The following is a 14,463-nucleotide window of genomic DNA, read 5'->3' as shown; positions in this document are numbered from 1 at the left end:
ACTTGGTGTTTCCAGTTGGCGCGGCTCCAAAAAGCGCTTAATCGTCCCAAACAGTGGCCAAGTCGGAATTGACGGCCTGGAAGATTTTGCTGTGTGCTTGGTGGGATTGGAAGGGAATCATCCACTATGAGCTGCTCCCATATGGTCAGACGGTTAATATCACCATGTACTGCGAACAACTGTGCCGCTTGAAGTAGGCGACCGACCAGAAGCGTCCAGAATTGGCTAACAACCCCAGATTACACACTTCGTTGATGACTCGTCAGAAGCTAGCCGGAGCTGTCCATGGCGAACGCCCTTGGTGGTGTAAAGTTGAACTTAAAAGAGGCTTGTGAAAAGGAGGGGGCTTCTACGAGGGGGGTATTATGAACTTGCCGTCTAGATGGTAACAGATTATCGAACGAAATGGCGCATATTTGAACTAACACTGTAACATTTTTTATAAAGTTTTGATAAATTTTAACAAAAAAACTCCCAATAATAAACTTCAGTCTGGTATTTATGGTTGTTATGCACACGGGAAATACCTTGGAAGACTAATTAAATCTTAAGCTTAGTAAAATATGGTTCGATGTAGCCATATTTTTTGTTTACTAACAAATAGTTAACAAAATTTCTAAAATTCTAGATGTATGCAAAGTATAAAGACCTAATTAAAAACAATGAAAATTAAAAAATATCGTATAGACCTTGCCACCGGAATTGATAAAAAGTTAAATGTCCATAAATTAGCTACGTTATTTGTTTGGGGATTTTACCCATATTGAGATAAAAGTTATTGTGGACTAAGCGAAACAAAATTGGTCAAATTGTATGCAAGTTTTGTAGATTTTTTGATTTGTAGACTATTATCGTTATTATTTGAGTTGAGCCATAAGCTAAAAAAAGTTTGCCACAACAAAAAAATGAGCTTGTTTAATAAAAATGTCCTGGGATTCTACTGGATTTATGCGTCAGCGCACAAAATTTCATGAATATATTTCAAATATTTCACTGAAATGGATTTGCGCAACTCAAACACAGTAAATGATTTATACTTTAGTTTGTAGCGAACGCAATGAGTTTGCTTTATGCGCACATTTTCACGCGAGTAAGGCGACACAGAGCAATGATGGGTGGTAATAAATTATTAAAACTGCATGAAAAAATACAACAAAAAGAATATCAGCAAAAAGCAAGTTGCAAATATAAAAAAAATATCAATAACTGTCGCAAGTTTTAAAATTAAATGACATCAGCTAGCGCTGTGGCGTTGAGATTTACTTAAAATTAAAAAAAAGAAAGAAATAATATTAAAATAAATTTTGTTTTTCTGCACTCGCGGTGCCAACAAAATCTGTGACACTGCTGTGGTTTGTTGTCAGAGAATTTATTTTCATTTGCCTTTTCCGAGGCGCACCATTTTTCACAACTTATTTGCGCGGCTTTTGAATGCACGCGCTTCATTCTCTCTCCACTCGTGTCCAGCACACCGAAACTTCGTGCGACATTTTCCGTGCGACCTGATTGCCTGCCTTACGTAAGCCAGTGTGGCGCCTCATTTGTGTCACACTGGTGTTTGTGGCCGCAGCTTTGTCTTTCACGCCACATGTCAGTGTGGCTCTGTGTGTGTGTGTACATATTAATATGCGCGCTGCTGTACTTGTATGTAATACACGCTGATTCGCTGTTGTGTTTGCATTTCGGGTTTGCTCGTGTGCTCGCGCTTTCACTGTCATTGCAATTTGTATGAATTATTCATGGGTATTATGCTGCATGATAAATGGGCCAGGCTGAGTGGTCAGATATGAGTGTGGCAGCGCGACGCGAAATGGACAAAAGTGCATGCAACATGCGCGGTAAACACGCATACAGACACACATATACATGGCTCACATTGCGCTCGCATTCATAAACTGCCATACAAAAGTTCCACTCTCCGACGCTCGGTTCGGGCATTAATGAAAAGTGCAACAGCCAACAGCCAACAACCAACAACCACAAGAACAATAACAGTTGCAAGCCGCGCGATAACAACGAACCGCGAGACAGCAGCGCAAACAAACGGCGCAAATAACCAACCTCACTGGCTGTGTCCAACAGCAACAATAACCAACCAAAAATTCACCAAAAAATAAAAACAAAAAAAAATGTATAACACAATTGCAACAACAACAAGCCAAATAAATAGTAATATTTGCTTATTTGTATTTTGGCCATAGTCCATTGCTGATATCTTGGTTGGCGCAATTTACTCCGCACCCTCCTCGTTCGGCGCTTTTAAGCGCTTTTTGGTGCCGTAAAGTATGCTTGCAAGCGCACAACATTGTCCGCATTGCTGTCAGAAGGGCAACAATTTCAACGTTATCGCTGTGGCGTTACACACACATACTGACACTCACCCATTACTCTCCCCTCCCCTAACCCTTCGCCTACATTCTTCTCCAAATTTCGTACCGGAATTCTCCGTTTTTGTTTTGTGGCATTGCGAAAAAATTTGCACAACGAAATGCAATAAATATTTGCTCATGCTCGTGCGTGGCGCGTTGAAATTTTTATTAAAAATATTTAAATGGAATATCTGAATATTCATTTACTTGTATTGTTGCTGCTCTACAGAGTTTTTCGTGCACTTTCTTGTGGTTCAATTTAGTGCTAAATTGTGTAGTAACTTAATGCTTTGCAAGTTTTTCGTTTGACACTAATATTATTCTGTTTTCTTTCACTCTCTTTTCAGGTAAGTTAACTGATGAACTCAATATATACGGTACTGAGCTTATGTTAGAAGCAAAAGTAAAGATAAGTACAATCATTTAAAATATTTTTTAATTTTTTATTCAACTTTATTTTAAATTACTTAACTTAACATAATATAACATAACATAACATAACTTAACTTAACGTAACTTAAGTAACTTATAATTTAACATAACTTTACTTCTCAACAAAATAATAATATTACTTAAATGAACTTAACATAACATAAATATTCTTAACTTAACATAACTTAATTTATTTCAACTTAACGTAACTTATAACTTTATATAACTTAACTTCTTGAAATAGTAATAATACAGTTCAAATAAACTTAACATAGCATTTATATTACGGAAATATCCCCATAGCTTACCATATCTTAACACATTTTTAAGCGAGGTAAAGATCAAAAGACGATTCAATAATAAGATAACCATCAAATACAACAGAATTTATAACCATAATTTAATTTTTTTACTCTAACAAATTTTGAAAAATTGTTGTTTTACATAACTTTACGTAACGTAACTTAACTTATCACTTAATATAATTTGACATCTTGAGAAAGTAATAATATAGATTAAATGAACTTAACATAAAATTCATAAATATCCTCATAACTTAGCACAGCATAACTTATCCTTAAGCCAGGTAAAGATCAATAATAAGATAATTATTAAATACAATGAAATTCATAAGCATAATATTATTTTTTACCCAAAACTTATTTCAAATTCAAAATTGTTGTTTTACATAATTTAAATCATTCAGTATTAGATTTAACTCGTTTGTAGTATTGACTTTTCACCTGAAATAAATTTGGTTTATTTCAGTTTATTAAAATATTTGATCGAAAAATTATAATTTTTTTTTTAAATCAAACAACATCTTTCAAATTTGAAAATAAGTTAATCATCAAATACAACAAAATTTGATTTTTAAACCAGAATTAAATTTTTTTCTCAAAAATAATTGTAAATTCTAAATTTTAGTTTTACATAACTTACCGTAACATAACATAACTTATTTAAACTTAACGTAACGAAAGTAAACTTAACTTATAAAATTATTTTAGTAAATCTGGAAATAATTTAACATAACATTTTACTATAATAAAACCATAACATAACTTAAATTAACTTATTGATATGCGAAATTACTTAAATTTTGAATAATGGCTCTGTGGAGAAATATTTGGTTTATTTCTTTTATTTTATTATTTCTTTAAATAATTCTAAATTTTAGTTTTACATAACTTAACGTAATATAACTTATTCAAATTTAACGTAACGTAAGTAAACTTAACATATAAAATTATTTTATCAAATCTGGAAATAATTGAACATAACATTTTACTATAATAAAACCATAACTTAACATAACTTAACTTATTGATATCCGAAATGACTTAAAATTTGATTTTACCCATTTTGAATAATGGCTCTGTGGATAGATATTGCGTTTATTTCTTTTATTTTATTTTATCTTTAAATAATTGTAAATTCAAAATTTTTGTTTTATATACACAACTTTACGTAACGTAACTTAACTTAATTTAACCTTTTAAAAAAGTAGTGATATGTCTAGCTTAAAATGACTTAATATAACTTTATTTTTACTTTAATGAAACCTTAACTCAGTATAGCTTATTTTTAACCAAACCTTATTTTCAATCGATCAACCAATATTCATTATAAGTTTAAAAAAATATTTCAACGCCAAATTTACCGTTGTCAACATAAAATTGTCAAATAAATTGTTGGTAAATCTCAACATAAATCCGTCAACGTCCGTTAACATTTTTCTCTCATAAAAAACTGTAAATTTCCATAAGCCGCTACAAAATCCATCTCCGAACCACTCTTCAGCAATGACACTTGCTACAATGTATTATAGTATAAGCGTCAGCCTTGCCAGTGTGCTACCAACTTTGCTACCTTGCAGATTCATTGATTAATGGCTGAGATAAAAATGCTAGTGCTGTGAGTGCGTACAGACCTTCAAACCAGCACTTTGGTTATTTTAAGACACCCATAATAGAAACTGAATACATACATATTATATACGTATCTCAGCTTTTTTTAGCTAATTTTTGCGCTGCGTTTAATATGCTGACTTTGCATGAACTTCTGCACTTTTGAAAAATTCACTGCTTCTGATTCCTTTTACTGTTATTTTATATTGGGCGCTTTAAGCGTCTCTACTGCAAAGTTTGCTTTGTGCCTTGGCTGACGTTGCTTTCTGCCTGCTGCCTGTTGGTCTGACAGTTTGGCGTTTACGCTAGTTTGTACGTAGTTTCCGTTTTGTTAGTTTTACTTGGCAAGATTTCGACCAACTTTGCTGGAGTTGTTAAGGAAATCGCAGCGCATCGCAGATTATGAATACTCAAAAAGGAGGTTAATGCGATAGTGTCAAAATTACCGCAGCATTACAGAAGTGAGGTTAGATAATGCAATGGGGAGTAAGTTGCTGGAAGTTGTTTTTTCTTTAATTTACTTTAATTCTGTGATCTGAGCAGACTGTTAGAATTTTTCAGTTAAAGACACTTATAGCCTTTTCGCACAGGAGTTGATTGATCAAATGGCCTTTGCTCGATTAAAGCGCTAATTTAGATCGATTTGTCATACAAAATAAACAGCTAATTTTGCTACATTAATTTTTAATCGAGAGTTGATTTTTCAATAAAATTACAGTAATACTACTCGACGGTAGACATCGCTGTAGGAAATAAATAATAAAATCGCAATTAGCTCTTGGAACTTATCAACTTCTTATGAAAAGTAAAAACAAAAATGTATAACAGCAGATCGATTATCGAGTAGCCGGCAGTGCGAAGGGCAAAAACTGATTTCTAAATTAAAATTTTAATTGAGCAATTAATTTGGCTGTGCGAAAAGCCTATTAGACTTAGACATTCTACATTAAATCTATGAAAACACTTCTCTCGCCTTTGCTATAGCGGATTTATCTAGAAGCAATGATTACTAGGACCTCCCCCTCACTTCCCAAAATACTCAAATCCACTTTTATCTCACCGCTTTTGTGCTTCATAAATTTTAAAATATTATTAAATAAACATTAAAAGCGAGCTGAAATTAAATTAAACGATTTTAATTTCGCCATTCTCGAATAAATTAAATACAACCACAACAACAATAATAACAAAAACATATATGTATTCATTCATATTTCAATATATAATGATGCCTACATTATCAATTTAACCGCAAGCGTACACAATCCGCACTGTACACCCCCACACACCTGGCGGCGAATGTTCGATAAAGCGCGAAATATAAAAAAAAAAATTTTGTAACTGCGTAGGTGTGTATTTATTGAGCGAAAAAAAATTGAAGCAAACAATCGACATCATTAGTACCGCATTTAAATTGCAATGTGTTTGCGGTAAATACTTCGAACGCAGTAAAAATGCCTCACCAGCATATTGCGGTGAAATCGGGAGGTGGCAACACGATCTCGAAAGTACAAATAATTTAATCCCATGTAAATACGTGTGTAATTGTAATTGGTTAATTCGAAATGACGACTTCGGGCTATACATGTGTGGTTCGATTAATATTTTGAGGATATGCATATACCGTTCTTTTACTCTGTAACACCCCACAGTAGCTTAAAAATACAACAACGACTACATAAAATTTGTTTTGGAAGTAGCTGAAATAGTAAATTATTTTAAGACACAAATCTTTATATTAAAGGTCCACAAAGCCCTTAGTTTAGGTTAGGTTAAGGGGTAGATCTCCGCAAATGCAGATAATCTCACTGAGACAGATTCGACTGACCATTGTGACACCCGGAAAAACTCCTAACGGATCACTAATACCTTTTTGTTGCGACGAAGCTCTTAAACTCAATAATAAAGTTCTTAAGTCGGCTAATGTCGATTCCAGTCACTTAGCTGGGTTCGCAGAAAATATGCCTACCGAGGTGCTTTAACCTAAGTCTGGCGAATGCTGGACATTGAAGGAGGAAGTGCTTGGACGATTCCTCTTCGCCTTCCTCCAAACAACTAGCGTCTGACATGATCCCTAGCCTCATCGCGTGTGGCAATGACCAGTAATTACTCCAGTGATCGCGGAGAGATGAGCCTTACTGAGCAGGTGCTGATTGTTCTCCAGCACTTGGCGATCTCACTCAAATACCACGGACTGTCCACACGTTTGCACTCCGGCGCCAATTTTGCTAGGATGCCCTCTCTTGCAAGTTGATCCACTTTGCAGTTTCCAGCGATTCCGCGGTGACCGGTACCCACACAAGTCGGATTTTAAAGTTGTTCGAAGCAATAAAGCACTTTAAACGTTTAGTTCTTTAAAAAGGTGTTGCCATCCCATTTCCATTATTTTCAAAATCGTGAGAATTTTTGGAAGGAAATGTTTCAAAAAAGATCTTATCCGATTAAATATTAGTTCAGGGAAACTTTATATAGAGACTAGCTTTAAGCTATTTTTATATTCGAGAGTCAGAACTTAAATATCTTAGCTACGTACTTCCCAAGCATCAGTTACGATATTGCGCTCTTAATCAACCGTTAATCCTCTTCGACTTTAATATAAAACTTCTACTTTTGAAAAGAAACTTACAAAATCCATCCTTAAGCGCCAAATCCAACTCAACACTTTGCGTGTCTTAATTCTCATATTTATTTATTATTCCTTGCTAATCTTAAAAAACTCAAATGAAATTCATAAATTTGCTCCACTTCATTGAAAACTATTAGTTTCGTCTGCCATTGTAGTGCTTTTGTGCTTGTTCTTCTTTATTCTTTAACCAACACTCGCATTTCATATTGTGTTGCATACTTGAAGGCGTGCGGGCGCCGAAGTTTACAGCTGCTCATTTGTATGCAACACAATTTATGACTTTTACAGATACTGTTGCAAATGCAAACTCGTATTTTTGCTCCACTTTTCTTTTTATTTTCTTCCACTACGTATCATTTACCTTGTCCATTTCATAGTAGCGATGATAAGTAGTGCCATGAAATGTGTTGTAACTGTTGTAGTGTGAACAATATATTTGCAGCCAAGTGAGTGGAATTTTACAATATTTTTTTGCACTTTTTGTTGTAGAAAGTGTTAGTCACATTGTGCTAGTTTTCTAGTGTCCCAATAGTCTTTGTAGCTGCTACTGAAACTGGATTAAGTGAAATTAGTAATTCTCTGTCAGGCTCTAATTGTTACTGAAACATGTCCCTGTTATTATTTTTACATTTATATTTTTATGTTTAATTGAAATTAAGTGGTCAAGAAACATGAGTTTCCGTATCAAATGTCAGCATTTTTAAATTTCATTATCTCACCATTTCAATTACGCTCCTGCAGCGTGAAGCCCCCCTAACTAACGAACATTACGGAAGCGACTGTTATTAAGCATATCCGTTATTACAAAAGGAGCGCAGCATGATAAGCAAAAAATACCCGTGAGAACTAGCCGCTGACAACGTCAACTTTAATAAACCTGAAATGAAACAAATTCCCCATAATAAAATTAACCTAAATGAGAAATAACAAAAGCTATGCCGGCGCATAGCTGGCAAATACTAATGGTAAACAAAGTCAACAACACAATAAACATTAATTAAGTCGCTCAGCCGTCACATCAATGTCGTCGACGTCCGAGCAGCCGAGCTCCAAATACAGAGATGACAAGTAACTTAATGTCAACGGCGCCTAAATGTAGGCAATGCTTGCTTGGCAGTTAAGCGAAGTGTACAGTGTTGTGTCGACAACGGTCGGGGTGGTGGTCAACTGTAAGGCGACACAAAAACGGTGGAAGAATTGAAAATAAGTAGATATATATACATATATAGTGAAGGTATTAATACAGTGCGCCTAAAGGTATGCTATAGCTACAAATTCTGAAAATTATAGTTTCATTATTTTGTCTCATAGTAAAGACTGGTGCAAGAAAGACTAATATGCATTTAAATCCCCTGCAAGGTGTGTATTATATTTTAACCCTCAATAATTCGTAGTACACACCTAAAAAAGCTACCACTGAGGCTAAAGGTTACTCTAAAGCTAGTTACAAAGTGACTACTCTGAAGTCTTCACACTGTTACTATTTTCCTACAAGGACCGCATAACTGTGGATATACATTTATGTTAGTTTGTTTGCATTTTATTAAGTTAAAGTTTTCGAAGGATATTCAGTCAAGGTAATATTCGTGTAATTACTCATATCGGCAGTCAATTTAATGAAAATGGCAAACAGTGTTAGTGTTATTGATTTATTGTTGTTAAAAATTTGTTGTATTCTATTTACATGCTGCAAACTGCATAACCTCTGGTCTAATTGAATTTGTTTTGTCGCCCAAAATATGGCCAGTTTACATTGAGTGAGGATATATGTACACACGGATGTACAGTGGTGGGTATAGAAATGGCATACAAAGAGCTGAAGGTGAAAAGTAAAGTTTCTTTTGCTGAGACTTTGAAAACAAATTTATGAAAAGTAGTAGTAGCACTTCGTTGAATATTTTGATGCTAAATATTGAGTCAGATGGATCAAATGTGCTGGAATGAGAATTAAAATCGTGACATATTCGGCGGAATGGTTCATTTAACTCATAATTTGTTCTAGACGATTTTAGAAGTAATGGTCTAAACTGCATAGATGAACGAAATGGGACATTAAACTTAATATCCGACAAAAGGAATGAACTACAAACTAAACCATTCAGAAGTTTTACTAGGAATATTATACCTAGCATTTCTCTGCGACTAGTGAGTGTAGGTAGATTTATAAGTTTTAAACGACTAGTATACGGGGGAAGATTTAATCTAGAATCCCAATGTAAGTGGCCTAAAGCAAATAGTAGAAATTGTTTTTGAACGGACTCAAGCTTATCAGAATGGGATTGATATCTAGGATTCCATACCACAGAACCATACTCCAATATAGGCCTTACCAATGTTGTAAAAAGAATTTTAGTAATATACGGATCACTAAATTCTTTAGACCAACGTTTAACAAAGCTAAGAGCACCTTTAGCTTTTAAGACAATTGAATTTACATGAGAATTAAAATTTAGTTTAAGGTCCATAGTAACTCCTAAATCAACAAAGCCAAAAACTTGCTCTAAACTGAAGTTATTTATTACATAGGGAGAAAGATCAACAGTTCTACGGGAAAAGCACATCGTTTTATATTTTTTAAGATTCAGTGGCATATCATTTTTATGACACCAAGTAACTAAATTATTTAAATCCGATTGCAAATCAGTCCTTTCGTTATGAGAAGTATATGATTTAAAAAGTTTTACATCATCCGCATATAATAAAATTTCTGAAAACTTAATTACAGAAGGTATATCATTGATGAACAACAAGAACAGAATCGGGCCGAGAAGACTACCCTGTGGAACCCCTGAAGTGACACTAATTGAATCGGATAATGTATTATTAAATAAAACTTGTTGTTTTCTGTTAGTAAGATATGAGGATACCCATTCAAGAAGTCTTGGTTGAAAACCAAGAAGATTCAGTTTTTGCAAAAGAATTGAGTGGTTTACTCTATCGAATGCTTTACTAAAGTCTGTATATATAACATCAGTATTCTAAAACCCATTGACAATTTTTCGTCGAGCTTTTGTAAGATTTGTAACAGGCGTTTGTGTTACAATATTAAGCGGCCATCCATAAATTACGTCACACGAATTTAAGGACTTTTTCACCCCTCCCCCCTTCTTGTCACAAGTTGTCACATTTTGAACTCACGATATTGCCCTAAATTTTGAAATGTAATGTCACAAAGTTTTTGACCCCCCTGTCCCTTGTCACACAATGTCACTTCTGAATGATACTCTCCCCCCCTTCAAGGTGTGACGTAATTTATGGATGACCCCTAATTAACGACTCTCGAAGCTTTAAGCTGCCTCCGAAGTGTTTAAAGATTTTCAAAATATTTTTTTTAAATAAAAAATAAAAATTAAGTTCCTAAAAACAATAAAACTTTCAAATTTATGTGCCTACTAGTGAAAAGTAGTAAATTATTTAATTCTGGGGTAATTATGCAGAATTTATATTCGGAAAATCTGGACTTTTATAAAAAGCCTTTTTATTTGTGCATACTGAATTCTCAAAAAATTTTCTGCAAAAAAATTCCTGAAATCCAAAATGTAAATAATAATTTCATAAAAAATATTAAAATCTAAAAAAATAATATTTTGAATTGGCATACTATTTATCTGCCCACCACTGTAACAGCTTTTGCATATGCCTACAGCGTAAATAGCTGGAGAGCAAGTTATAATAAAATTAATATACTAACAAGTAACAAATACAACAACAAGACAAACAATGTCTGTGTAAAGTGCAGTTATTTACTTGAATTATGTACAATTAGTGTTCAATTTCAGGCTTATGCCTGAGTATATACAAGCTCAGTAGGCGATATGGAATGTAATTAATTTTATTTCTTGCTTATACAGTTACTTTTTGTTGAGTATTTCATGTATTTGTTACTGTAACTTTAATGAAAATATTCATTGAAAAATGTACATATCTCGCAGGTCCTTTGTATATCATGTCTCTGAAAATATTCGTTTTTTCTCGAACAAATTTGTTAAATCTTTCTTTCTTAATTTTGTTTTGACTTACTTTGTTGTCCTGCTTTGACGACCAGCTTGTCAGCTAATATTCTCGCTAGAGCTATAAATACCTTTTGCTTTGCCAATTTTGCCACATGAAGTGCACACACGTGTCGACGACACGATTCTTCACATATGAAAATATTTACTTTTATTACTCGTGCGAGTACTTTTTTATGTATTTATATATATTTTTATATCTCATCTCAGTCCACACATATGTATTTACAACCTACCCACGAGTAAACAATAACTGTCATGCCCAAACTTACAAACACAAGCACACGCGTGCGTTTTGATAAAATCTGTCATTTCACCGTAGATTTTCTTGTGTTTTATTATATTTCCTTGTCCACCTTCACTAGTACACACACACACACACATACACGTGCTGGAGTTTTTATCAGCAATTTGACCATTTTGTTTGGTCGCCTCAGTTGTGGCGAGTTTTCTTTGGTTAAGTAACCCACAAGTCATTGTTATTTTATCTTGAAGAAAGACATATTTGAATTTTTTTTTTATTTTTGATATTTTTTTATATTCCAAGGTATGCCTATCAAGTGCTTTAGTGGCTATTATCTTACATATTTTCTTTATGCTTTCATTTGAATTGCTATATGCTTTTCTTTGTTGCTTTCTTGGAAGGCCATCGCATTTAAAATAAAATGAAATTTTTACTTCACAAGTTATTTGTAGATTTGACATGTCTTTGAGAAGAGATTTGGCATTTTATTGGTTATAAAATATTAAAATTTAAATCGACTTTTATTGGTATTGAGTTGATTGGGAAATCAGCAGAATATGCTGCACTTGATTTTCAAATTTGTCGAATTTTCCGTCCGTGGGAGTAGTAAAAGGCTAATAATTGAGGAGAGACTTTGCATGGAACTCGATTTCATTTGCATGTCCCCCACAGGCACGCTTGCAGTAGTCCAGACGTTGAATCCAATTTTCGACGGGTTTTAAGCATAAATCGGTCGGTCAATTCACGAACATACGACGATTCTGGAGGCCAAGCGGCTTCAGTTCTTGCATCAATTAGATCTTGTAAGGATGTCGACGTCGCAGAGATGCCCAACGCTTGAGAACGACATGTGAGACACTGATTTGGCAACATTTTGTACTGAGCCTGTGTATTAAAACTTTTCCACTAGACGCTTAATTGTTGATATGACAGGACGATTATGACGACCATATATTGGACATAACGCTCTTAAAGTTGAGGCCACTGACTTCAAATTTCTGTAGTAATTTTTAATAATTTCGACTCGTTGGATCGTATATCTTTCCATGATGAAATTGCAAACCTTACTGAAAAGAAATAAGCAGGAAAAAATATGGCGTCGTTTGCTATCCTTATTGGTCTCCTTTTGTAGCGTTCCTATTGAAAAACCCCTTTTTATTCTCATTCTTGATTCGATTGTTGAGCTCTAGAACTTCCCTGGTTCTTCCCGAAATATGTTTTTTATACAGAAATATTCTCTTTGAGATGACAACTGGTTCTAAAAGGCTCTACATATTTCGTTTCAATAATTATGAATCGGTTAAAGTACCGATTATCTGTTTTTAGATATTCTATCTTGAATATTCGACTCTTTACCTATCGACCTTCACCTTCTCTGGGTTTAGGTTGTCCAAATTTATGAAAAAATTACTTCTTTTTGGTGAAAATTGGACTTTTACTTCATGAATCTGATATTGAATAAGAGTATTTCTTATTAATCATACCCAAAGGTACAGGGATGGACCTCATATGGCTCAAATATGGTTTTGGTTCATAATGAACTCTTGAGGATCGAATATTTTCAAGAAAATCGAAGAGATTCTGGATGAGGATGGTTTTGTTGCTGAATGTTAATCTTTATAACAGATTGAATGAAATTACTGTTCTCATGAAAATTTATGGGATTCTTGAGAAGTTCTGAAATCTGTTGGAGCCTCAATTGTCATTCAGATAAAGCAATGCTTTGCTGGCAAGCGTTTTGCCTTACAGCTGTGGAAGAGAGCTCTTAGTGAAACCTAACTAATTTATACCAGTTTTTATCTCTAAGCTCATATTTCTAGAATTATCTACACTGTTCAGTAGCTCAGCAAATTAAACACTTTATTGATAAATGCTGAATAATTTCATTTGTAGCGTTCATTTGCAAGCAGCACGGAGAGACAAAAATATCTCTTTCTTCTGATAGAGATTTTTCATAAAACATTTCTAACTAACTTTAGGTTTGAAAAATGTAATCAGCTTAGTAGCAAACGACAGTATATTCTACACACCTTTAACTACCAATGCAGGTGTTCACAAATCAACAGCTGCAGTCATAAATATCTTTGGCATTGTCATTTCGATGCTTTTTGACACTCTACTTCCACATTTGTTGACTTCTACATACACATACACATCTATATTTAATATATACTATATATGTGAGTGTCTACTCAATACATTGTAGCTTTTTGTTTTCCTATAGGTTTACGTTCATTTCACCCATATCTGTTGATTTTACACTCAATTCATGCGAAATTCTACATCCTTCCTACGAAGGACATCCGATTCAACTAGCATTCGCTGTCTTATTTCCGTTTTCTTTGTCATTTATATGCAAATCGCTTTTTCGGTTATTTTACTCCAAATCATTTTCGAAATCTTATTTATATCACGAGATGAACACAGAGACACACACACATATATATGTATTTTAATACATATATATATATATGAGTGTGCCCTTCTTCTAGCAAACGCCCTTGGCGCCTTTGAGTATGCATGTAAGTGGTCCACCCAACATCCCTTGCTTACTTCGCCTGCGCATAGCCTTGCCACCTTTTTTCTGCTGATTCACGCATATTTGTGCGTTTCCTACATTCGCACATTTATTCGTAGATTCCGTCTATCATGCCACTTTTCTACAATTATTCTCGATTTTTGCGTTTCATTGTTGCTGCTGTTATTGTCGTTGTCGTTGCTGTTGTTTTATGTCCTTTCCCTACATCGTTTATTTATTTACGAGCTGAACGATGTATTTACGAGCTGCCAGGCAGCCATAGCTATGCCATTTGTTGGCTGTCGCTTTCGCTATGACCGTTCGTTTGTTTGCCTTTCAATGTGTCTATGTATG

At 34.1% G+C, this 14,463-nt stretch overlaps 1 protein-coding gene across 5 annotated transcripts in view; it reads left to right on the top strand.

Moving 5' to 3' along the window:
- The window catches only part of LOC105218300 (neurobeachin), a 297,208-nt gene that overhangs the window by 44,151 nt on the left and 238,594 nt on the right, over positions 1-14,463 (top strand). The window contains exon 3 of one of the 5 annotated variants that reach the window (XM_054231153.1): positions 2,717-2,865. The exons of the other annotated variants lie outside the window; for them this stretch is intronic. Coding sequence (XP_054087128.1) covers positions 2,717-2,725 — 9 coding nt within the window. The 3' untranslated portion in view covers positions 2,726-2,865. Of the gene's footprint in view, positions 1-2,716; positions 2,866-14,463 lie in introns of those variants that run through there. 5 annotated transcript variants of the gene reach the window in all.

This window comes from Zeugodacus cucurbitae, chromosome 5 (genome assembly GCF_028554725.1).
Source record: "Zeugodacus cucurbitae isolate PBARC_wt_2022May chromosome 5, idZeuCucr1.2, whole genome shotgun sequence".
NCBI classification, from domain to species: domain Eukaryota; kingdom Metazoa; phylum Arthropoda; class Insecta; order Diptera; family Tephritidae; genus Zeugodacus; species Zeugodacus cucurbitae.
The sequence above is the reverse complement of the archived record's forward strand: the minus strand, read 5'-3'. Positions and strand labels throughout refer to the sequence as shown.